Source organism: Equus przewalskii, chromosome 2 (assembly GCF_037783145.1).
Source record: "Equus przewalskii isolate Varuska chromosome 2, EquPr2, whole genome shotgun sequence".
In the NCBI taxonomy this organism is placed as follows: domain Eukaryota; kingdom Metazoa; phylum Chordata; class Mammalia; order Perissodactyla; family Equidae; genus Equus; species Equus przewalskii.
In genome coordinates this window covers 26889282-26915919 of record NC_091832.1, presented here as the reverse complement: position 1 = coordinate 26915919, position 26638 = coordinate 26889282, and the positions used below count along the sequence as shown (strand labels likewise).

General features: G+C 41.8%; 1 protein-coding gene across 1 annotated transcript; it reads right to left on the bottom strand.

Annotated features, from left to right (window-relative positions):
* Positions 1-16: 16 nt before the first annotated feature.
* On the bottom strand, positions 17-26199 carry SRSF4 (serine and arginine rich splicing factor 4). Its single transcript, XM_008520115.2, has 6 exons — positions 25676-26199; positions 9342-9484; positions 8366-8478; positions 5106-5320; positions 1777-1866; positions 17-1517 (listed from the first exon to the last, which is right to left on the bottom strand). The coding sequence occupies exons 1-6, from the start codon at positions 25780-25782 to the stop codon at positions 680-682; spliced, it is 1506 nt and encodes a 501-aa protein (XP_008518337.1). The 5' UTR covers positions 25783-26199; the 3' UTR covers positions 17-679.
* Positions 26200-26638: the final 439 nt, after the last annotated feature.

The window sequence follows — 26638 nt, the reverse complement described above, 5'->3', positions numbered from 1 at the left end:
TTCAAGCACCATGAAATTTTGTCAAGCAAAAATAGTCTTTATTCAAATTTAATGGAAACAGGGGTCACTATACTTTGCAAGACGGGGAAAAATAAAATTAAAAAAAATTCTTTTCTTTTCTTTTTTAATATAAAACAATATAATCACAATACCAGAATATGGAACTCTACAGTTTATTTCCTATGGGTTACTGCAGGTATCAATTTTCCTCGACTGTGCTATTCACAACTTTGTTAAGTCCAAAAATATGAAACCAAAGTGGTAGGAAACTTAAGACTTAGCACTTTCACTAAATGGCATACATCAAAGGGCATCAATTCAAGGGCAAAAATGGTTGAACTCACCATACCTACCTATGTCATCATTGCAGCCTTAAAGCCGTCCAGGTACTGAGCTCCCTGTAGGAAAGGCCAGGCCTGAAAGCCAAGGCATTTTGGATATTCTACTGTGGGCCATGAGTAAGGGGGTTTCAAAGAGAAGATTGTTTTCAGTCGAGCAGGAAGGCCTGGTGCCAGGAGGCTTTACGGAGAGGAAGCACTTAGATTTAACAACTGTAGACACACCATTAGGGGAGTTAAAAATGTACAGCAGTGCCATATGTTCTACTTCGATCATTGTGCTACGGCTACCAAACACGTACAAAAGACTGCTCGGGAGTTCCAGCTGTGCGCGCAGCCACTTAGGACCTCGAGTGGGACCTGGATCTAGACCGGGAGGGTGATCTGGACGCAGACCTGGATCGAGACTTGGACCGAGATCGGGTTTTGGAAGCAGACTTTGATCTGGAGCGTGATTCCGATGGAAGGTTTGGTTTTGATTTGGAATTGGACCTCGACCTGGACCGGGTCTCCGGATTGGCGCCAGCATCCTCGCTCTCCCCTCGGCCTTCCCTCTGGCCGGACTCGGACTTGGCATGTTCTCGCTCCTTGGACGCCGAGCGGGATCGCGATCTGGACTGGGAGCGGTCGGTGTCTTCCTTCTTCTTCTTTTTGCTGCTGCCAGACTTGCTGTCTCGCTTGCCGCCCCGTTTTCTGCTCCTCTCACTCTTGCTGTGGCTGCGGCTCCGGCTGCGGCTCTCCTCCCTGCTTCTCTTCCTTCCCTTCCTCTTATCCTTGCTTTTGCTGCGACTCCTGCTTCGGCTCCTGCTGCCGCCTTTGCTCCTGCTTCTGCTCCGGCTCTTGTGCAGGCTTTTCTCCTGACTCCGGCTCTTCTCCTTGCTCCGACTCCTGCTCACACTCCCCCGCTTCTCCTCCTCCACTCTCCTCTCCTGACTCCTGCTTCTACTTTTACTCTTGCTTTTATGCCTGCTGGGACTCCGGCTTTTGGATTTCCCAGTGTTGTCGCTGTTCTGGACCTTCTCTTCGGCTTGGTCTTTGCTCTTGCTGCGGCGCTTGTCCGCGCTGCGGCTGCGGCTGCGGCTCTTGTCATCCTTGCTGGGGCTCCTGCTTTTCTCCTTCTTGCTCCGGCTCCGGCTCTGGCTGCGGCTGCGGCTCTTGCTCCGGGAATGGGAGCCTGACCTGAAGAGAGACAGGGACGTTACGTCACATGAGACCTCAGACTTCATGCTAATCATGAGATGACCAAAGGATGTGGAGCTTTTGCCCCACAACCGAATGCAGGGCTTGCACTGCACAATGATTGCTTTCTGAACCCCCACAATTCCAGTCCAGAGCCAGAAAGACGCGGGTGAGGGAAGACTGGTAACATGATTAAAACCAAAGTGGGAATGGGACGGTGTTCCCTGCCGACCTCCTCAGTTACACCCGGAAGACCTACCTGGACCGGGATCTACTCTTAGAATGACTGCTTTTGCTGCTGCCGCTTCGGCTTCTGCTCTTGCGAGAATGTCTGCTTCGAGAGCGAGACCTAGGGGGAGAAAATATTTCTTTAGTATCTGCCGACAAAAGGCTAGCTGAATAGAATCAACTAAGACTTTTTTTCATTCAAAAAATATGTAGGGCACTGGCTGCGTCCATGTACAAAGTTGGAAGAGAACTCTCCTCTGTGCTCTAGGCCCAGATCCAGTCACCTGCAAACATTTCACCTGGATGGCTTGCCTAAGACTCTGAGCATCTCCAGTCCTGACCCACTTTCCCATAGACCAGCTCTTTTCCCTGGGTTCCTTCCTTAGTTCCACCGATGCCACTGTTATTTACCCCATTCCTCATACGAGAAAACACAGCCATCCTTGACTCCTCTCTCCCTCATCCTCTTAAACACTCAGATTCTGCCTCTTATCTCCCCGTCTGCTTGTTTCTGCTGCCGCCCTCCTGAGAAAGCCACCAGGGTCTCTCTCCAGGTCCCACAAGAGCCCCCTGACCAGCCTTCCTGCACACACTTTTGCCCTTTACTCATCTATTCACCTCACTGTGAACAGACAGCCATTCTAAAAAGATACACCTCAAGCTTAAAAAAGTCTTTAATAAGCCAACACTGTGGACTCTCTGTATCATTTCCTACCAAAACCAAACAGGGGTCCTGGGGGAAACGACTAATTCCAGGTGTAGGGCAAGAAATGCACAAGATGGGACTAGAACATCTCATCATGACAGAGGGAGGGAAACTTTCAAAGATTTCTGGGCATGATCATCTATGAAAGGACTCTTGCCAAAAATGTTTAATCTGTATCTCATTCATACCTCTCTAGATCTAACTTCCGGTTTACACGAAGTTCAGCAGAAGTACAAGTTCAATGATACTGAGAGGAGACAAATTCAGAATGTAGGAGCATATTAAAGAAAAACCAAACACAATAAAACTAGGAAAAGTAAATGTCATGGAGGGAAGAGGGTAGGAGGGGCTGCTTCAGACTGAAGAGACCGAACAATGCCTTGCAATGCATGACTGCACTGGCTCCTGTGGGGGAAAAATGCAGCTATAAAGACATCCACGGAACAATTGGGGAAATCTGAAAATGGCCCGGACATTAGATGACTTCATGGAATCACTGTTAATGTTCTTAGTTTAGAAAATGGAAGTGTGTTCATCCTCATTTCTGGAGACATATGCTGAAGTATTGAGGGGTGAAGTGTCATTTTAAGTGCTACAACAAAATAAATGTAGAGGGTATGTGTATAAATATACATGCATACATACATACATAGAAAAAGATGCAGAAGGCAGCAAAATGCTAACAAGTGTTGAATTAGAAGGAGGTATACAGGTGGACTATTCCTTCTACTTTTATGTTTAAAAATGATAATAATAAAAAGTCTGGCGAGATATCTAGTAAAGCCCATTCAAACAGAAAACAAACAAAGACAAAAGATTTTGAAGACAGAGGAGCCAAACTGATGGGCTTCCAATGACCAAAGAACAATTATTTGAGCATAAAAAATTTATGACTGCAATTGATCAAACATTACATATGTAACATCCAAGAGTCATCACCACCTTTGGGGATTGCTAGGGCACACTTAATATTCTGAAAGTTGGTAATAAAAGTATCAAATTTTTATTTTGCATTTCCTATAAAAATTACATTTTAAGGTAGCAAAGAATGGATGAAGGAAATGATCTTTTATAGAATTACAGCCTTTAAATACAGAAAGAATGAGAAAATTAGAAAGTCACCATTTTGCAACCACTAATGAATGGCTCTAGGTAATGATGACCAATAAATGCCAAAAGTATTAGGTGGAATGTTGATGCAGAACTTTATAAGGGACGGCTCAGGCTGACAACTCCTGAACACTCTGATGCATGTTATCATCACTCAAAGTGGGACACGCAGACACCACATAAGCGATGCAGCAGGAAGTACAAAGTACCACTTAGGAAGAGGACCTGTGAAAAGACTTCCCTTACTCTAAATGCCTCAGCATCCGACTATGAGTTTACAGGAAATATGGGGGACAGGATAAAGGGGTGTGCTAAACATCATCACAGGGATGCAGTCAGCAAACCAATTACAGAAACATCTTCAAAACAGATCACTGTGTCTTCAACAACTAAATGTGTGGAAAATAAAGAGTGAAGAAGGATGTATCAGTGATTAAAAGGAAAATTAAGAGACAATCATCCAATCATAATGTGTAGACCTAGTTGGGATCCTAATATGAACAAACCAACTGCAAAAGTACACATCTGAGGCCACTGGGGAACTGTGAAAACAATTTTGCTAACAGCACCATAATGTCACTTAAAAAGTTAGAGACACACACTGAAGTATTTACAGGTAGAGCGACAGGGTGTCCAGACTTGCCTTAAAACAACGCAGCAGGAAGGGTGATGAAACAAGACTGGCGAAATGAAAAGGACTGAAGCTGGAGGGGTGACAGGCATGAGGGAGTTCAGAGTTCATTAAACTATTTTCTCTAATGCTTATATACTTGAAATTTTCCAGAATAAAAAGTTAAAAAACAGTAAAATCTAAAATGCTTCCAAGTCTCTAATGACTTCCCACTGCTTAAAGCCCTTCCCTGGCTTTGGATCAGCAGGATCCAGCCCTTCTCTGCCTCATCTCAAGCCACTCTCCTCCTGCCTCCCTCTTTCCTCCCTGGAGGCCTTCAAAAAAAGCTGTTCTCTCTGCTAGAAAGGCACTTATCCTTTCTCAGCCCACTGTCTCCAACTTATCCTTGAGGGCTCAGCTTCCATGACATGTCCCTCGGGAAGCCTTTGCCAGCTCTCCAGCCTACTTGTGCTGTGTACCTTTCCTTTCACACACTTAACACAACGGTAATTATTTGCTCAGCGCCTGTTTTCTCCACTAGACTGAGTTTCATGAGGGCATGGGCCATATTTGTCTTGTTCACTAGTGCCTGGCCAGTTCGCAGAATAGCTGCCGAATAAGACAAAACCTCCACTCTTGAGTAGCTGGATCAGTGGCCATGTTTGCCCCCAGTAACGGTGTGATCTGGGGGACCCAGGAATAAACCAAAAGCAGGTCACTGAGACCTGCCTCAGAGAAAGGCCTTTACTTCTATTTGTACTTATGACATAAGAGTTCAAGAGTTTTACAAATAAATGCTCAGTTCAAAGTTCCAAGTTGTTGAACCAGATGGAACCATGGTACTGAGAATCCAACAGGAGAAGGAAAACGGACTGTCTGTGTATTCATTAATGAATTTACTGTGAGTGCCAACACACAAAGACATCAACAGTACCTCGAGTGACTCCGGCTCCTGGAGTAGGACCGGCGTCGTCTAGAACCGGGCTTGTCTTCAACTAATCTGATTTTTCTGCCATTGACTTCAGTTCCATCTAACTTTTCCAAAGCTCTTTTCATATCAGAGTAAGACACAAATTCAATCACCCCTTCATTTTTGCGACCCTTGTGAGCATCTGCATACGTCACTTCTCCCGCCTGACGCATATAATCCTAAAGAAAAAAAAAATCCCCAAATAAGTTAAGACACATTCTTCTAAAATATCTGACACCATCATCATAATGAAAGTTCTTCCTTTCCTTTAGGAAGAATGATGGCTTTCACCACAATGAAGTCTACTGTTAAATATTTCCATCTCCACACCAACCACTTCTTTAAAGCCTCAGGCATTAAGCAGGTGGTAGAGACAACAAATGAATATTTAACTGTTCTTTTAAAGTGATGTGTGAATATAAAAATTTTTAGTTAACTATCATTTCCTCAATTTTATAGTGGCAAATTCTTTACTTATAGAAGCTTTAGAAACTCACGTCACTACATTTAAGTCAGGTCTTTTAGATTTCATTATAAATCCGTGTTTGAAAACATACACTGACAAAAACCAAAGGTAAAATATAAACAAATCCAAAGACAGATTATGAAATTAGTAGCCCAATTTTATCTAAAATTGTTTTCACATTATCTCTGCAGAACAAATGAAAGACAAAAAGGCAACAGAATAGCAGTGTCCAGCTTTGGCTGCAGTGATGTGACGAAGTGTGTCCCATCACTACAATAAGCCTCTTTCCTCACTCTCTTTGAGGACTTAACACAATCCAACGAGAGAACACCACTGACACACTGGATAAATACTGAAGGGATATAGAAAGAAGAGGAGATATGACCAGTGTTTGAAAAGAAAATGCAATTTGGATAAATTTAAAAGAGAGACTTATGGCCAATTTCTCCATACTTCTTTAATATATGATATACACTCAGTACATATTTGTGGAATGATTAAATGAATATTCAGTAGCAGTTCATTGTTGTTATTGCTTTCCTTCCCACGTTTTACAAAGTTAGAAACATCGAACATACGCCATTTGATAATATATCTTTGCTCATTGCATCAAAAAATGTTTACATGTGTTAACAAATAATAATCTTCATAATTAGTGTGCCCAATACTTTTTCTGAGGATTTCCCAATTGTTGGGACTTTCAGATTATATATGGTCTTCTGCTATTATTCACAATCTGGCAATGAATATTTTCATACAAAAATTTCTTTACTTCAGTTGAATTATTTGCAGGAATGGGGATTCTGGGTAAAAGGCAGGGAGCCCACATAATTTATCCTCCAAAGTGGGATATATTTGGGAGTGAATAAGGATATATTAAGTTATGCCACTGGGACCGTCCTGGGCAAGCTGAGACATGATAACTCTGGTTGTTACCACTTTTGTTTATACTGCCATACTTCCAAATCAATAACAGCAGCAGCTAACATATTGAGTGTCTGTTACATGACAGGTGTGATTTAACTAATGTAGTCCTAATTATAACCACAAAAGGTAGACACAATCATTATCTCCACTTTACAGAAGAGAGAAGTGAAATACAGAGATGTTAAGTAAACTGCTCAAGGTCATTCAGGTAGTAAGTGAACGTGCTGGGGTCTGAACATAAGCAGTCAGACTTCAGAACCTGAATTATTAATACTACCCCACACCATGGGTGAAACTACCAATTCTCAATGCCACCAGAGGTATACTACTATAAAAATTTCATCTCAATGCCATCATCATTGGGTGTCATGAATTTACACGTTAAAAACTAACAATATCCCTAAATTTGCTTTATTTTGCATTTTTTTCATTAACAGCTAGCATTCATTGTGCCAGAAACCATTCTAGGCTTTCTTTTTTCTTTGAGGAAGATTGGCCCTGAGCTAACATCTGTGCCTATCTTCCTCTACTTTACATGTGGGACGCCTGCCACAGCATGGCTTGATAAGCAGTGCGTAGGTCTGTGCCTGAGATCTGAACTGGTGAACCCCGCGCCACCAAAGCGGAGCAAGTGAACCTAACCATTGTGCCACCTGGCCGGCCCCCATTCTAGGCTTTTCTTTTTAATAAAAATGTATTCAGTTCTCACAATAACCTTGAGTAGAAATGAGTATCAGTCCCATTTTATAGTTGAGGATTATGAAGCACAAGAGGAAAGTAACTTGCCAGAGTAAAATCACTGAGCAGGGACTCAATCCAGGCAGGTGGACTCCAGGGCCCTGCCCTTAAGGCTGCCTTGACTTACCAGGAAATCTGCTCTCCTAAGACTGAAACGACCAAAGGTACAGAAGTATAAAACCAACTGAGGATACTGGCTAGGCTCCATTTTAACCAAAAGTTTCAAAGTCTTTCCAGTTTCTACTCAACATTTGGGTGGAAAGGACTCAGAATACAGGAGTCCTTCCTTCAGTGAGTGTAATCTTGCTGGCAGACACTCAGTAAGGGGCTGCTATGTGCTGACAACCAACACAATGCACTAGAAAAAATGCCAGCTTATCCCTAGTCCCAGCTCTTCTGCTTAAGAACTGTGTGAGCTAACTTTTTCTGAATCTCACCTTGTTATCTGAAGACTGCTTGGAGTAAATTTTAAAAAAGAAAAAAGATATAAAAATGCTTTGATAAGTTAAAACTATATGAATGTAAAGGATTCCTAACTGCTTTTTGCTGACCCTAAACACACTCACTCATTTTGCTAGAGATGACTTGAGTAATCACGGACTAAAAAGAGAAGTGAGCTGGGAAAAGTCTGAATTTTCCTTTACATTTGTCCTCCTAAAGACCAGCCAGGTTAAGACACTACACAATTAGCTTTTCTTTCCTATAGTCCATTTTCACCAATGAGTATCTACACTGGAAGCCAACAAAAACTTGCATATTACAACCAATGTGGCAGGAAACAACAGAGGTTACAACCTTTCCTTTTATTGGTGAAAGTACACTGGCATCTCTCCACAGCATTCTCTACAGAGGAAAATGTCACATAACATAGGTTGTCCTCAGAGCGATGGTCCCATAATGGACAGGAGTGAGACTGTGATGCCTTCTGTACTGCTATGGAACCTTTAACTGGAGAATTTCTGAATACTTTGGGAAAGCTTTCAAACATATAATACCACTACATTCCATGTATGCCTGGGCCTGCATAAAATTACTTCTTTCCCAACCTCGACTCCTGCCCAACCTTATCCCAGAAGGTTAATGGGGCCCAAACCTTTAGGTCTTGCCAGCTGCACCGACTTGACAAATTCTCCACAATAAGTCTGTATTCTGTGCGGGTAGGAGGGCCATATTTATCTCGGCCACTTCTTCTATAACCATATCCACCTTTGGAAAGTTCAAATGGATAAGCTTATTTCAATGGAGGAAAAGGAAAAAATGATACAGCATGCATTTCCCTTAAATATACCATTTACCGCCCCCCCAAATACCACATATATTTTAACTCTATCCCCACCCTTACTTCTAGATTTTTTTTTTTAAAAAGCCATCAACTAAACATGAAAATTTAATTTACAAAGTTGTAAGTATATATATTAATATTTACATTTAAAATTAACATGCATAAATTAAAAACTATTAACAATTTAGAAATAAGTAACCGAATTATTAAATCAGTTACTGGTGTTACTCACAGTGATTAAAGTTTTTGTGAATATTTTATGTGAAAAAAAAGATTTTCAGGCACCTATTTCAGTTTAATCTCATCTGTGTCTACCCCTTGGGATCCTCACCACCCAGGTCTAATGGGGAAAGGTTGCGGTCGTCACATGGCTTCCTGTTTTTGGTCAGCCAAGGGCCACAATGGTTCAAAGAGCCACGCATGGAAAGGTAACCCAAGGTCAGCAAATGGAACAGGCAGTCATCTTAGCCTCAAAGGATTCTTTTAATTAAAACATTGAGGTCTTTGTTAAATCTATGTTAAACAATTGCATTGCAGAGAAAAAAAACAACACAAATACACATCATTAAACATAATTATAAAGTATTAAAACAAGAAAATTATGTCATTAATTTAATTAAAATTAAACAAAGATATTTGCAATTTTACATTTAAAAAGATACATAATTTATAAAACAAACGGCTTAAATATCAATACATTTCAATGTAACAATTAATTAGTTACTTTAAAAATTAACATTTAATAACAAAGGCATGTCATTGATACAAATGCCCTTTAAATGCTTACTGCGTCCAGAACCGTAACTGCCATCTCGACGTGGGCCTCGGGCATGCTCAACAATTACTCGCTCACCACAAAGGTCTTTGCCATTCAGTTCATAAACAGCATCATCTGCATCACGCAGATCATCAAACTCCACAAACCCGTATCTAGGAGAGAGCAAACCAAATCCTGGTTGGCACCACTCCGACATCCAGCTGTACTAACATTAAAGAGAAAGCAATGAGGTTCATGCTTAGCAAAGGTTAGGTGGGTTGTGCAGACTAAGGGTCAACTTTCTCTTCCCTTTAGCTGAAACCACTTTCCTTTGTGCCGAGAGGTAATGCAAGAGGATAGGGCGACTCCTGTCTCTCTAGTAGGAGGCTTGCTAAATATACAGAGATCATTTCTTTTGTTCCCTAAGTAGTGGGTGGCAACTGGAAAGACCTCCACAGGGATGCTTGGTATAAGGTATCAAAATATATAATCCTACAAGATTGAATATTTGCTCTTTCGAATCACATAAAAACTGATCTTTTTTAATTTCAGCCCAAAAGTGATATCTTAGAAAACAATAAACCTACATTCAGGTACTGTGTCTTAACTGTTAAATAATGTTTGGAATAAAATACCAGGTTAAAAAAAAAAAAATCACAGTACCTTAAATCTCCTCTGTGAAAGAAAAAAAATTTTTAAAGTTCCTGTTTCTCTACCTAAACAAATTAGTCACAAGTCAATTAACTGTTCTAGAAATTATCAGTGAAATTAATTTGGAGCTATTTACTTCCTCAAGATATTACAAACTCATTTCCATGAGGTTTTAGGTAGGGTAGAATTCCCTAAAATCTATCAAAAACTGTACAAACTTCTGTACATACTGCTAGGAATTTCCCAGCAAGGAGGTTTGGTGGTTTAACCCATATCTGAAAGAAAACAAACCCCCCAAAATTCCTATTAATGCCTGTTAAACCGTACAACTTATAAAACTGAAGTGCAAAATTTGTAAGATATTTATAAGCAAGGTTAAACAAACACCCTATAAACTATGTTATCAATAAACTTTTAGTTTGGTCTAACACAGCTGTGAAAAGTCTAGCTTTGTGACCACTGCCTGTATTTAAAAACCAAAACCATCTTAATGATCATACTTAATCACAAAGGAAAGTTACAAGCAATGTCTTCAAACCCTAACAAAGCTGTGTACGCAGGCAACACTGACTAGCGTTCCTCTGTGTCTAACCACACTGGAACTAAAAACAGATGATGAGACTTGCCAGAAGTTCATCCAGTCTGACCAAAACGATTCCATCCTTTAACATGTAATGCTGCGCTCAGCAACACATTAAGTGAGAGAACTCAGAATTTCAGAATTTTTTCTTTACTAAACTAAGTTCCTTTCAAACAAAAGTCTCTCAAGGTGACAATGTACAGCTAACAACTTTGGAGGATTTTTTATGCTGAGATGTCTATAAGCGGCATTCAAACTTTAAGAGTCACTGAACCTCAACTCCATTAAAAAAATCTAACACAGACACACCCAGTTGTTTAATGGGAAATGTTTTGCAGGAGCACAATTCAGAAGCCACCTGGCTCAATTTATGGACTATGAAGTCTTTAAAACATGGTTTCATGCTTCCATAGGCTGGAACTGCTAAGTAGCTTACTAAGAATGATTTTGAACATGATGTCATGTTAGACAAAGCAAGCAAAGCCTCTCCAAATCACTGACTTACTATGTTAAAAAGTGCTTTACAGTCACTATAAATCTATAAGAGATAATTTACGGCAGCTGCTTTTTCCTCTCCTAAGTAGAGTGGGTCATCAGGAAAGCTATACTATCATTTTCAGAGGAAAAAAAGTAAAAAGCAAATAAAAAAATTAAATCTAACTACTTTCTAAATAGATCATAAAATACTCCCCCACCCTGAAAAGTAACTGCCTTAGTTTAATTGTCTAGACTGGTCATAGGTCTGCTTTGCCACAGCATCACTGCCCTTGGCACCATATGAGAGCCTAATGCCAAGCAGAGAGGGATGAGAGAAAACATTCAACATGGGCATGATGAAACGGCCTCCGCTTGCCTCTAAGAGTTACACACCGGCTCGGCACGATTCAATGGCCCTAACTCATCTGATGGGATTTCAGAAAGACAAGATAGACTCCTGAAGATTAAACAAATAATTCACAGGGACATCCAAACAGCTTTCTTCAAAATAATTAGGGTTTACAACTACTCGAGGGTCAGAGAATGCAAGACCCTAAGCTCTGCAAGTCATCTGCAATAGAAAGCCAAACTTCTGTTAATAACAAGTGATGCTTATGTCAGACCTATTGTGGTAATGCATTCTCCCAGACTCAAATATCATCCTGTGCATGCTCATTCCATTCCAAGGCTTGCATGCAGAACTCATTCTGACCTTTGAGGGAGAGTAATGCCAATCTGTTAAGTGGAAGGCACAATTATTTAAAAACAAAAATTAATGCTCAGACAGACCGGCCTTTCTTTGCAGCTGAGGCTGAAGCAAGGTATATCTTGCCAATAAAATTCCTCCCTGAGTTGTAGGGACCAATTTGTGTTATTAGAGGGAAATGGCCCCTACAGTCCTTCCCTAATATTTACATCTAAAAAGTCCCAACAAGCAGGTCACTTAGTAGCCACATTTTTGTGATATCCAAGTTACTTACTAAAATAGTTGAGTTGAGATCAAATTTATTTCACAGAAAAATCCTGCCTACTACTCCGTGAAAAGCCACAAAATCTACTTGGAACATTTTAACGTCAAAGTCCAGTGCAAGGGTTAAATCAGGCACCAGATTGTCACTTCTCTCTGCCACTGGCATGTTGGGTGGGTTTGGAAGAATAAATCAAATATCCTCTGCACCACAAACCACACCTGATAGGGACTTCTGTTCTGAGAGCAAAGTACAGACCAGATCAGTGTGGCCACTTCTGCCAGATTACTATTTATTTAGATCTGTTTTACTGAAAGAATGACTTTATTTCATTCAATAAGTAGAGTGAATGGGTTCCCCAAATAAGGCAGGAAGACCAGACAATAACAGTAAAGTGTTACTTAACATTTATTAAGTAATCTCTATATACTAGACAATGTTATCTTCTTTAATATTCACAATACCCAAGAGTGAGGTACTATTATCCCCGTTTTACAGATGAGGAAACTGAGGCGCAGTGTTAAAAACTTGCATAATAAAACAGCAGAGCTGTTACTCAAAGCCAGTGGTAGGACTCCTGGCTTGTAACTCAAACTTGTAACTATTAAGATCCAAGCAGCATCAGTCGGTCTGAGTTGCAGTCCTGGTTCTGTTATAAACCAACCCTGAAAAGCACATTGAAATCACTTCATTTCTCTGGGTGTCAGTTTATCTGTGAAATGAGGAAGCTACACTACCTATCTCGAAGGCTTCTCCTAACATCAGTAGTATAGAGAAATGTTAAAATTAGTCTTCTTCTAGCCTAAAGATGGGACAAGTTAAACCAATACGATAGCACCAGAGATATACAACAGTGACAGACACGGGTAATTTTAATTTTTAACATCTAAAATACTATTGTATGGGTCCCAATTTTAGTTTTATTTAAACATTTTAACTGTCTCTGAATTAAATTTTAGTGCCTTCAAGAAAGTAAAGCTCTTCCTAGTAACTAACATCAGAGAATCTTTCTAAGTTGATCTTAACATCTCTTTGTAGCAAATAATATGAAACTAATCTCTTTTCCCACAAAATACTCTCCTTTTGAATCTTTTGTCAAATTAACGAGGGATATGAAATACACACAAGCATGTATACACGCTATGTGTTGGCATGTGTATATATCTCTTGTGTGACCTGTGAATAAAGCCTCACGAACACAACCCAACACATAAATTTCTTAACTCTAGCTGCAGACACCCTTCCTCCTGTACTCTATTAAAAACAACCATCTTTCAGTAATTCTAGTATGAAAATGAAGAAGATAAAGAAATTCAGGAGAATGAATCTAAGACAAACTAAGAAATCCCTCTATGGCAAGGACTGATAACAACAAAAACAAAAACCCCTCCTATATACCCCCTCTTGCTTGACTCCCAGACGTCACATCTTTCAACCCTTCTCCCCTATGCCTATGCCTATGTGAAAGAATAAAAAGTATGGCCAAACTATTAGACGTACAATACTTTCCAATTAAAAGAAAAACTACTTTCTTCAATGTTTCTCTGCTATCGCCCTTTCCTAAATTCTCTTCCTCTGGGTCACAATTTATCCTGACAAATTTAGTCAAAAAATGATGGGGGAGGAGTTTCCACCATTTTCTCCCTAAAAAGGTGGGTACCGTGGACTTTTGCCAAGTATAGACAGGTAACTGGACACCACAAACAAAAGCTACACTGAATTATGTGGGCTGTTCTGAACTTTAGTCCATTCTTCCGCCAGGGCCAACACTTGGGGGTTCCTCATTCCACATCTCACGTACTGCTCGGACTATCAGTCAGAACTCTGAAATGCTAGAACGGGGATGACATGTTTTTAAAACTAAAGTACTCCAAGACTTCAATTTTAGAAATGTTAATCACACTTTTCCCCAAGAATTATCATCTGAGCTTGTGCTGTTGCTAAATAGGCTTTCCCTCATCCTAATAACCCACCCCAATGGTCCCAAATACCACTCTGGACGTTCTACTGAAGAGGATGTGGAGTTTATCTTACCCCTCTTGGAAAGGCTTAGGGTCATTCCAAACATCTTCACTGAACAGGGAGACGGGAGAAAAGTCCTCTCTGAAAAACGATGAGCGCGACCTGCTCTGGAGGTATACTGATCAGTGGCTAACTGGGCAGGGCGTGGCTCAGGGGGTGTCCAATACCAGCTAACGGATGGGGAGTGGATACAGGAGCAAGGGAAAGCAAGCCTCCATGCGTGTGCCTGCGGTCACCCACCAACACTGCTTACCGAGGGGCAGGCCTTGGATGTTCTCTCTATAAGAAAAATTTGCCCCTTTCCACAGTGGATCTCTGCTCACCTTTGTCCTAAAACTGTGCCACATGCTTTTCTTTGAATGTGGACATGACAGTCCTCAGCCAACCATCAGCAGGATGTGAGTTTTGTTTTCCCAATGTGGTGAGCCATTCCCACATTCACTCATTTTCCTTGTAAGAACCGAACCTCTCCATGGATGGTCAGGATTAGGGATGTTGCTGTAGCCAAGGAAAAATTTTCATCTGTTGAAGTTAACCCATGGGGTGGCTTGAACCCTCAAATTAGGGTTAATAGCACTGTACTTTAAGGGCAGAACCCTTAAATCTACCCTGAAAGAAATGGCATTCAGTGAACAGGAATCAAACAGCTTTCTTTCAAAGCACTCAGTGTTTGTCCTACGCTTCAGCCAACTTGGTGTTATGAGGTGAAAAAAGTTAGGACAGGATAGTAATAAAACACAGTAATTCTTGCTGTCTGCATAAAGTGCTTGGAAAACTGCAGAAAGACACTTCCGCAACCCACTCTCTAAGTGCTCAGGTGAGGCCAACTCAGAAAAGCTTGTGAGCGAGAACTGTAACTTCTCCCAATTCCAAAGGTCTGCGACATCCCAGGGGAGGCAGTGGTCTGGCCCTCCACGTAGAATTAACCAGCGCCACAGTCACTGCTCTGGGTCACTGATTATGGTTGTAATTTGACTTTCCCAGTAACAGTGGGTTGTTTATAACCCACAACTAGGAACTCCTACCATGTGAAGTAGGTTCCTGAGACCCTTTCCTATCCTGAGACAGGAAGGAGCTGCTCTGGGCATTCTGGCCTCTCTTTCTTTAGCCTCAGAGGAGGGAGGGCCATCAAGGCCACCCGGAGAAGGTGGATGACTTACCCGTGCTCACTGAGTGGCAGAGCTGGGGTGCGACTCCAGGGCTCACCAGTACCCAGTCTGGGGCTCTTTTCACGTCGGCACACTGGCAGTTCCCGCACACCAAGAGCTCTCTGATTAGAGCTAGTATGGATTCCTGGTCTGCAAACGTTGGCCACAGCTCAGTCTGCACTTGATCTTTCCCCACCTTCAAAGAAGAAAACCTACCTCATGACTTCTCTCTTCTGGATCCCTGACCATCTAATTCACTCCCAACCACCTTTGACCATTCCACTCTAGCTGCCCAGTCTAGTTCTACAGTTTTCTCATTCTGCTGGGCTCAGGGCTGGCTCCTCCTGCTTGATCAATTTACTTAATTCTAGGACATGGCTATTTGTATTTACTCCCCCTGTCTCTTTACATGTACTAGGGAAAGTCCGCTGCTCTATCATTCTCTTGCTCAGAGGTCTAGAATGACTCCTAAATCTCTTTGTTTGTCTCACTCTCTAAAGCTGGAATGACTTGAATGCACAAGGTGCATCACGTCAATCTTCTTCCATATTCTTGAGGATTTCTCTCTCACGAAGTCTCAGAAACCTGCCTGACGCCAATCATTTTAGCATTTTTTTTTAGCTTGAGCACTTCTACTCAATTACATGGTTTCATGATGTTTTTGTGGCCTTTCAAGCCACGTTCTTTTTTCTTTGTGTTTATTCTCTCATTTGATTATCAGCTCTTTAATAGTAATAACAAAGGCTAATATTAGCATAGTGCCTGGCACATAGCAAATAATTATCCATAACACTTCATTATTCCTCATAACATATGTGAAGAGTGTACTATTATCATTATTATTTCCATTTTATAAATGAGAAGACTGAGGCTTGGAGAGGCTAAGCAACTTGCTCACTGTCAAGGAGCTCTTAAGTGGGTATAGCTGAATTTGATCCCACATCCACCTGACTCCAAAACACAAGCTCTTAACTACAAGGTCGCACCGCCTCTGTAAAGGCAGATGCTTCTTCTCTCCTACAGTCCCAAGGACAACTCTTTTCATTCAACAAATGCTGCTGCCTGACTTGATAATCTAACTACAGAAAAACCGGGTTGTACTAAAGTTTTTTGATCTAGTGGGGTATAGACTCCAGAGAAAATACAAACTGATCTTGGGGCAGGGTGAAGCACCTCTAAGCTTGGGATATGTGACAACCAGGTTACATTCACTCTTGTCTTTTGGTTCCCATTAGCCAGTGTCAGCCATCTGGTCCTTCCGAAAACATGTGTGGGTTCAGAACATAACAGACTAGAAGAATAGAGGAAAAATAAGATTATTCTGTGCAATCCCCATCCTGGAGGTCCCATATCAACCCCTGGAATCTTTTTTTGGTTTTTAAGGCTCAGAGAAATTACACTACCATAGAGATGATGGAGAGCTGAGCCTAGAGATGGTGGATATGAATGGATATTGACAATATTATGTATTAAGAATGCATTCAATTAGTTTTGTAAGGAATGGTGACTAGATCATAAAAGCATGGATGGTGGGGGAAAAAAATGACCAGAAATCAAAGAATACTATAAGGTTTACAGACTTTCAACTATACAAGGATTAGAGCAGCAACCAGAAAAGTACTTTGCAGATGATAAGCATTTAAGATCTGATTTAATTCCAAACTACTATTAACATGACTACTCTAGCCCACCAGGATTCTTTCCTTCTTCAAATTCCTTTGCAATAACTCTCACAACTCTGAGGTTTACTGTTAGCTCATAGAAGAAACTAAGATTTAGAGCAGTTAAGTAACTTGCCAAGGTTACCCAACACTTGGGATTCTTCAAACCCTAACCTAAAATCCACATTCCCCCACCATGTTCTATTGCCTCGTAAACACCAGTGGAAAGAAATGGTCCGTAAGAGCAAACACTGTTTGAGAAACATAAGCTCTAGGAGCACAGAAAATCAGTGTCATCAAATTATATGCATTAACACAAATGCCCACGTGAATATTAACATCTTATGAGAAATATTAAATGGTAAGAAAGATCATTTCTGCATCTAATGTGTACTAATATTAATAAGTTGTGAACATTTACTCTCTAAACTATTAGTGGAACCAACCCTATAAATTAACTATCAACATTTTAACATCAGTCTAGGAAAAGAGAAAAAGATAAATCATTAAGAAAATACCAGTCCATCTCTAAAGGAACATTCACATATTGGGGTGAGGAAAATAGAACAGAAAAAATCATTATCCTAAAAACTAAGTGATAAAACAAAATTCCTCCAGAATAGCAGGAGATAGAGAAGAATCTGTATTAAACTCAAATTTAGTCTTACTTTGTAATTGTTCTATGGGCCTATCTAGATGTCCATTTGTTTCAACTATCCAAAACTGTTTCAAAAAGGAACTAAGGTTGCTAAGCTATTTCACTTTTACTAGGCTGCCATCTTATTTCTACCCTACAAAATGGGACCACCCTCAGAAAGTGATATACTTGCAAAGAGTTTGTGGATCAAACTATCACAACCTCCCTGTCATAACTAAATGTATTACTTTGACATTTGAAAGCCAATACGGTTTCTTTCCTTAAAGGTCACAAACACAATCACACCTGTGTCCATTTCAATTTTCTGACACTTATCAATCTTAAGGGTAAATTAAATTAAAAGGTCTCACAAGAAAAGAAGGTCAACCATTCCCTGATGACACAGTAAAGTTCATGGAGACTCAGTCACAAATTAAAAACAATTAAAAAAACTCAGGAGATGAAAGTCATATTACCAATTTAGAATAAAACTCTTGGGACATAAGATAGAATTACCGTAATCTGCTACCCGTACTTAATGAAATAAAAGTTTACACTCAGCAGACAGCACTACCTGATTCCACACCAAAGCTACAAACAGAACTGGTTCGTACTTACCTCTAAAATGATACTACCAGTGGGGTGGCAGGTGTTAAAGCCTTTTAGTGGTTATGCCTCTGGGGCCATCTTGGCTGTTCTCAAGTCCCTTATAACCCTCCCCCCCCCCGCCAGTCTGTGGGCTGCAGTCAGTTTCTTTTTTATTTTTATTTTGGTTAAAGATGCTACTCTTTATGCTATTTCTTGGGATGCCCTTCCCTTGAAATTGGCCACTTCATATTTTAACAAATTATTCAAATTCTTTTAACATTAATGAATCAACAGCTTCATTTCACCCACATGCAGTAACTTTTCTTAAAGTCAGCGCTTCCGGTCTGTGGTTCCTGACTCCTGGGCCTGAGCCTCCTACTTGCTTTTATTCCTGACGGCTGAATGCAAACCTCCCTCCTTCAGTCTCACCCCTTTCTCTAAGTCTTGGAGGTCTGTTTACAAAGCACCTGCCATCCCCTCCTTTCAGGCATCCAGGCCTAAAGACATGGGCTGTGGTGGAGGAATAGCCTATCCTTTAAGTGCTTCTTTAGGTATCATCTGCAGCTCAGAGACCTCTAGATTTTCACCTCAATACATCTGAAAGGTCATGTAGGGCATTTCCTCAAAGTATGGGCATGTAAATTCAGAGCACAATCTGATCCCTCACCTTGGGGGTACTCCGAGAGCAGACAGCCCCGGCAATCATATCAGGACAGAGATCACTTACTTGCACAAATCCTACCCTGGTCAGCCATGACAAAGCTGACACCACCTTAACAGCTCTTCAAAGAGTAGCCCGAGGAGGAGAATCGCTAGCGGTCTCCATTCAGGGCCAACGTACCACCTGTCTCACTTTTGGCAGTAACTCGTCAGCTTGTTGGAAGCCTCTGCAGAAACACTCAAGACTGAACAGGCCGTGGGACTTGAACTACCTTCTCACCCTTGGAGGCAAGTCCCAAAAGGGTAAGACTGAACCATCTGGAAGGAAACAGCATGAGAGAAGCTTTGACTGACACTGCTCATGCTGTATCTGGCATGTGAATAACAAAGATCTTCAGTTTCTGGAATTGGCAATAACTCATTTTGTAACCTTGGGCCAGTCACTTATTCGCCCCATGCCTCAGTTTCCCCATCAGTACAAACTAGAGACAACACTTTGATATACTCAGTTGAAAAACAAATCATCCAAATGCACACCGTCAATATTTTCCAAAGTTTTAAAATTTCAGTCTTACTTTACAAATCTCTAAATACCACCCCCAAAAGTATTCTCTCAGATGCATGGAGCACCTTTCTTCTGAGGAGCTCAAAGTACAATTTTCTAGTTAGATTACCTGGAAGCAGCCAAAAATACTGGGAACCCAAACCATATTTTGTCTAGCCTCCATCCTGTGAGTATCTTTTAAGAAGAAACAAATACTTCGCACGGCCCTTTTATTCAAACGTACCTCAATGAGGAAGGGAGGGGCAAGACATTAAAGTGAGGAACAGGGGTTTAAAATGACTTGACCAAATAATTACAGGTATTGTTTATTCAATCACAAATTGACTGGGAAATCAGGACCAAGGAATGGAAGTCTCAAGCCAGGGCAATTTATGCCAGTAACATCTGCTCAAAATCGCAGTATTTTATTGTCTCTTGGCACTCACTGATTTTTCCAAACGGCAGAAATTTTAAAAATTACCTATGTCTTAGGAAAAAAAAGTAACATACTTAAAATTTTTTGAGGTAGGTTGACTTTAAAGAGACTTCAGTAGAAAAACACCTTGGTCACATTTGTAATAGTTATACTACTAATAAAACAAGGATAGAAAAACTACTTAACCCATAGTCCTATTTCTCACAATTTCTTACTTGTTTAAGAAAAAGTTCCTGGTTAAAACACATGAAACCATTTTCACCTGGTAAATGAGCAAAGCTTTTAAACAACAGAGACACTCAACGCTGGGGAGGCTGCCATGACCAGCATGCTCATTCACTGCTGGTACAAGGGTGACGGGTGCAGCTTTCCTGAAAGCTATTTGGCTACATGCATTGAGAGCCCTGAAAAAGTTCATTCCTGCTGTGACACATGAATTTTACTTCATAGAACGTGTCCTAAGAATGATAAAAACGAAAGTTTTATGCACATGAAACCAACACAAGGTTATTTTTAACAGCGAGAATTTAGAGACAACCTGGGAGGAATGGTTACATAAATCACAATATAGCCATACAGTGGATTTTATACAGCCATTAAAATGAAGTGTATGAGAAAGATTTTAACATGAGAGAAAAAATACATGAGAAAAATTAAGTAGAAAAAGTGGTACATAAAATTGCATAGACCTTGCCTATGTTAAAAGGATTCTTGACACTTCTTTTCTACTTTAGGCTTTTAGTGTTTTCTAAATTATCTACAATGAACCTGTATTTATTTCCTAACCAGTCAAAAAGTTATTTTTTGAAAAAGTTCTTGACTCTCTTACGCTTAGTAGGCTACATGCATGAGCCTTAAAGACTGCAAGATAACTTCCCTCATAAACAATTTTAAACATTCTATTTAAAAAATATAATATTAAAAAAACGTAATAAAGGGTAGCTGAGAGTTCAGAAAAATAGGCACTCAAACATGGCAGGTGAAAATATAAATAAATACTATTTGTCTAGAGTTATGGAAACCAACGGGTAGCAAAAGCCTTAAAAACATGTAAGTACTTTGACTCCAAAAGTCCAATTTCAGGAATCTGCCCTAAGGTAATAATTAGAAATATCCACAAAGATTTACAGAAAGGATATCTGTTATGGTGTTATAAATGCATAAAATAACAAAAAACTGAAGATGACCTACATGTCTTACAACAGTTTTAATTATGTGCCTTAAACAGCATTTACACGCGGGAATACTACGCAGCCATCAAGAATCAGGTAGCAGTAGAACACTTCATGACAAAGAAAAGGACCAGGCTGTCAGGAAGGAATAGCAAAGCTACAAAACAGAATGTACAGTATGATCCTAAGCAGGGCAGGCATAAGAAGTGCATGAGCTTGTGCGTGTGTGTGTACAAAAAGGAAGTCTCAAAACGCAGACAGTGTCATCTCTGCATGATTTCCTTTCGTCTATGTTTAAAAAAACTTAAAATACAGAAAATTTTTATATCAGAAATAAATACATGCTATTTTGAAGTGTTATATGAATTAATGGGTCTGTAACTATGCACTGAACAGATTGTTCAAATGCTCCTTTAAACAAAACTATGTTTTAATCTCTTCTTAGAAAATAATAAAATTAACCCAGAACCAAATGCCTTACTTTTCCCAACACAGATTCAAAGCCTTGGTATATGTGGTTGGTTCAAATGTGACATTATTTTTGAGGGCCATGAACAAAAACGTGCTGGGGTCCTCCAAGGGAGAGTCATTGCTGTCGTCCATTAGTTGTAGCATTCCAGAAAAATGATAAAGCATTTAGCTGCTGTCTGGTGGTGGAGGAAGGGAATTTCTCACATGATTAAGAATAAACTAACAGGGGGCAGGCTCTGTGGCCAAGTGGTTAAAGTGCTGCACGCTCCCCTTTAGGGGCCCGGTTTCTCAGGTTTGGATCCCAGATGCGGACCTACTCCACTCGTCAGCCATGCTGTGGAGGTATCCCACATACCCCACATAGCACAAAGTAGAGGAAAATTGGCAATGGATGTCACCTCAGGGTGAATCTTCTTCACACACAAAAAATAAATAAATAAACTAACAGTCAATTAACCAGAAACCAATAACTTGGAACAAAAAACTAATTATATTTCCTTCCTGGCTCTTTTAAAAGAAAAGACAATAAAAAAATAAGCTCCCATGAAGGATTCAGTCAAAAGAGAAAATTCCTGTGTATGTTCTGGGGTTGGCAGAGATTCATCTCAGTATCTAAGGCCTGACAATACCCTACAGAGATCGGGGACAAATCAAACAAGCACTTGACTTAAGGAGAGTAACATATTTAAAAAATTAACCAAGGTATCTTCTACTCGAAGGAATTTTTAACAACGGTGAAAACAAAAACTTCCTGGTAATACTTAGATATCATGAAAATCCAATTAAACAGACTAGACCTCCCTTGAAAATTCTGGCTGGTCACAATTTCACCATAATATGAAACACAGGTTCTGAAACTTATAGCCATGTTTCCCTGCAGAGTTTTAATTCATGTCTTTAACCAACTAAAAACAAAACCAACCAAAAAACCCTCAATGATTTGGGGGTTCACCTGTCCAGCTACTAGCCAAGTAAAATAATCCTAGGATATAACTGATAAATTTTATTAACTAAAATACGGAAAAGTTAAGATATAAAGATTCATGACTGAAAGCACAAGCTTTTGTGGTAAGAGAAACTACTGCATGAAAAATCGTCTACATTTTACATGAAGAAAGTGACTTATTAACATAAAAGAAAGCCCAGAGAAGTCACAAACAATCAAAGGCAGCAAAGTTACCATAGAGGTGCGAGGCTGCCAACAGGTGCTGCTGATATTCTCGCTCCCTGGGCCTCCTAGTCCCGCAGCGGCTCCTGCTGGAGGGTTCCTGCTGGAGGGCTCTTGGTGGAGGTAGCGTGGCAGGTACGAATGTAACAGGCCCTGAGGGGATCTGGAGTGGTCTATATGGTCCTGGGAGATCTACATCCTGTCTATGGTCCCAAACTGAACCATCTTTCTAGGAGTTCTCTAAGACAAAGGCCATCTGGATTAGGGCCGCCCGGGTACAATAAAATGGCAGGCAATGAACTACTACATACGTAGGTCTTCTCCAAACACCAAGAGGGTCCATAAAATCCTCTCCTGGACCCTAAATCTCCTTTGGAGAGCTCATCTGCTTCCTCATTTGGTAAACTTTCTATTACACCACTAAGCACCTCATGCCTATTTTAATAATCCTGAACTTTACTCCCAATCCTTCAGCTTATCTGTCTACTGATATACCTCACTTGAACAAATCTGAACGCTTCAACAATTCTTCAAAGCTCTGTCTGTCCAAAATCTGCTTTTGAGTTTCAATTACTAATAATCACAGTCTAGATATGTTCAAAAATGCTTTTCAGGGAGATCTACTGTGCCTTTTAGTTTCCAGGTCTATAAGCTTACATGTTGCTAAACTATGCCATCTTTTCCTTTTGTGCCAACTCCTTCCTGTCAGACTCCTTCACACTTGTGGCATCTACCTCAGTCAATTCCTGCTTGAAATACATCTATACATTGGTCCTTTGCTCAGAAGTCATTTTCCTCTGCAATGATTTCTGAATGCTGCCAGGAGGTGTGCCCGTTTGGTGACTGTCATCCCTGCCTTCAAATCCCTGAAATGACTTCCCATTCCTCATTTCAACCTTGACTTTCAATCAGATGCCACGCATATCATGGTTTAGCAGCAGAAATGTAAAGTATGAATAGCTCCCTACAGGAGACCCAGGTATTTAGGGTCCTGCAAGCATTTGTCCTCTTATCTCATCGTTTGTCAGGTTGCTCAATTACTCCCCCCAGAGCCTTTGAATTCCCATCTATGATTTTGAGTGTTTAATGTAAAATCTTCTACTTCTTGTTTCTGGTTTATGTTGTTAAATTTCTAGATCCTTCATGAGATTCAGTCCAAGCTCGATTGTTTATTTCTCAGAACTGTCCCTTATTGGACCCCTCCTCCTCCTCAGTTATGACATACACTATTCCCAAACACTTCTCTTTCTGCATTTCAAGCCTCAGTCAATCCATTTTTCAAAGCTCATTTCAAACAAATCTTTTCAAACAAACCATTCCAAGTTTTACTTGTTTGAGTTTAAAGAGAGAGCAAGCATTTCTTAACTCAAAGTGTACATGTTATGACCGTAAACACTTAATTTACTCAAGAGCAGAGTTTTCTGCCTCCTCCCCAATTCTTCATCTTCTGCTATCACTTGAGTAACTGTGGAAAACAGACTTCATCAAATACGCTTCATGTTATCAAGCATAAGCTGTCTCCTAATGATTACGCTGAAATCCCTCTGATTATAGCCCTCATTTATAGCTGTGAGCCATTATCTCCAATCTTCCTTTTCCTTGTGGATGAGGAAACTTAAAGAAGTTACTTGCCCACAGATAATAAGTGGTAAAAAGTTAGGATTTGACCCAGGCCTGTCTGGCTTCAAAATCCATGCTTTCCCCACAAAATTTAGTTATTCTGACAACTTAGTCGGGCTCTGAAGAAAATTGGGAGTTTTAACTTGATCTCTCAGATATATGGTATACATCACAATAACAACCCCCCGCGTTTTATCTAGTAAATTCCTTAAGAACCGAAAGCTCTATTGCACAAAATGAGTAATTTTCCAAGCCTTTTACTCTAGAAGAAATCAGTATTCATAACACTTTATTGAGGACACTTTCCTTAGTAAGAAGGTGATTCTTCCGAATGGTCAATTTGAAATGACTTTTTAACCCAACCAACAATCTGAATATATGGCAGCCACCAATTTTTCTCAAATGTGCAACTACTTAAATATCTTCCATAACTTCTCAAGTGTTAGTTGCTAGTATTACACTGGGAGTAAACTGCAGCCGTATCAGACCTGTTGCAAAGTTGGTCTTGTTTCTTAAATAAGCCAAGAGCTCCTCTAACATCCCAGGTTTAGTACCCTAAATGTCCCTCCTACTCCTTTTAATTTTCACACCCATGTCTTTGAAGGCCTACCTAACATCGCCTGGTTTTCAGAGTTTTCCCCGTTGAGTATCTTCTCCAGGCCTGACTCCTCACCTCTTTCGTTTTCCCTGAAACATGCAGCCCTTGCTGGCCCTGCGTCGCCAAAGTAGCTCAGGAATACAAGTAACAGCCCATTCCCGGGGAGGCAGTAAATTAGCAATTTCGAGTTGTGAGCCTCCGTCTCGTTAACCAGTCGACGCAGATATTAGCCAGAGTGGCCACGATTCTCTAACACATTCTACAACGACAAAGCAATTTTTTGGCAAGTTCTGAGATCGGAAACCACAGCGAGGAAACTCTGCACGGAGTCTTAAAGATAACGAGTTAAGACTTTAATTTACCCTTGCAACGGGAACGGTGAAGGCAAGACGATACTTTCGAAACTGTCACTAGACTACTCAAACCGGAGTCTCCCGCCCAAAAAAAGGGTGGCACATGGCAAGTCAAAAAAAGGGCCTCCCTCCAGAGCTCCTGTCCCCGGGAAAGATGCGTGGTGACCGTCTGATCCATTAGACTAGGGAAGAGGGGAAAAGGGAGCAGGAAATCCTGTTTATTTCCAGCTGCCCTCAGGGCGGGAAAGGTCGGTCTCCAGCCGGAGACGAACCAGGCCCCTCTGCCGGGGCCTGAGAAGGAAAACCCAGGCCGCCCCGGCGCCCCGGGGCTGCGCCCTCCCGCCCGGAGCACCGATCCCACTCGGGTTTTCCTTCTCCCCGTCCCACTCGGATCCTCCCCACCGCTCCCATTATCCCTCCACCACCCCCACCCGCGCAGGCGCAGTGGGGACCGGGCCTACCCGCGCCCCCGAGGCGCCGCGACTATGGCGGAGCCGGAGCAGGCCGGTGCAGCTCCGTGCGGAGCAGGCGCCCCTCTCCCGTCCCCGCGGCCTCCCCGCCACCGCCGGGGCGCTGTCCCCACCCGGCCGGCCTCTTCCGCCCTCCTCACCCGTTCTTCAGATCCACCTCCAGGATCTTCCCGTAGCCCTTAAAGAAGCGCTCCACATCGCGCTCCCGGGCCTGGTAGCTCAGGCGGCCGATGTACACCCGCGGCATCCCGGCAACGGCGGCTTGGCCCGGCCCCAGCCCCCTTAGGCGGCGGCCGGCGAAGCGAGAGCGCGGCGGCGACGGCGACGGCGGCGGCGGCAACGGGCGGGCGGCGGGACGGACGCAGCCGAACCCCGGCGACGTACACGAGCACGCAGCTCACGAGCGCGCGCCTCCGCCTCCCCCGCCCTTCCCGCAGGCGGAGGGTAACGGGAGGGAGCGCGCGTTCGCTTCCCGCCCGGCCAAGGGTGGGGGCGGGGCTTGCCCGGGGGCGCGCCGGCGCGGGGCGGGGCCAGCTGATCGACAGGCGGCTCAGGCGGCGCGGGGGCCGTCCGGTCCTCGTCACATCCTCTCGCGATTTCGCCGTGGCCGGGCCCGGGCAGCCCTGCGCCGCCGCCGGCTTCGCCCCGCCCCCCGGAAGTGCGTGCGCCTCCCCCGCCCAGCGAGCGTCCGTGCTTCTGTCCTTTGAACCGGGAGTGGTTTCGCCGTTAGAGCAGCCGCTTTGGAACTAAATCTGGGTTCTAACCGTCTGTGCCTCCCTGACCTTGGGCTCCTTACGCGCCACCTCTCTGAGCCTCGTTGGTCTTCACTGTAAAAGGGGGATAGTGATTCCAACCTGCCAGAGTTGTCTTGAGAGTTGAAAATAGGTACGTAAAGCACTTCGTACTTTGTGCAAGTGCCCAATAAGTGATGCCGATATTATTTTAAAAATCGGACACTGTGCTTCAGTACAAGCAACGTGGGAAGTGGACAAGGCTGAAGCTTTGGAGCTAGACTAGGCGTGACACTGAGTAAATTACTTGACCAATCTAACCTATTTTCTAACTTGCAAAATTAGAATCCAGTAATTCATCCCATCTCAGTG

Coding starts and splice junctions, on each gene's coding strand:
- SRSF4 (XM_008520115.2), bottom strand. CDS start 25,782: ATGCCGCGGGTGTACATCGGCCGCCTGAGCTACCAGGCCCGGGAGCGC. Junction 9,485..25,675: donor GAGGTGGATCTGAAGAACGG/GTGAGGAGGGCG, acceptor GCTCTCTCCTAG/ATACGGGTTTGTGGAGTTTG. Junction 1,867..5,105: donor AGGAGCCGGAGTCACTCGAG/GTACTGTTGATG, acceptor TTCTCCCCCTAG/GTCTCGCTCTCGAAGCAGAC.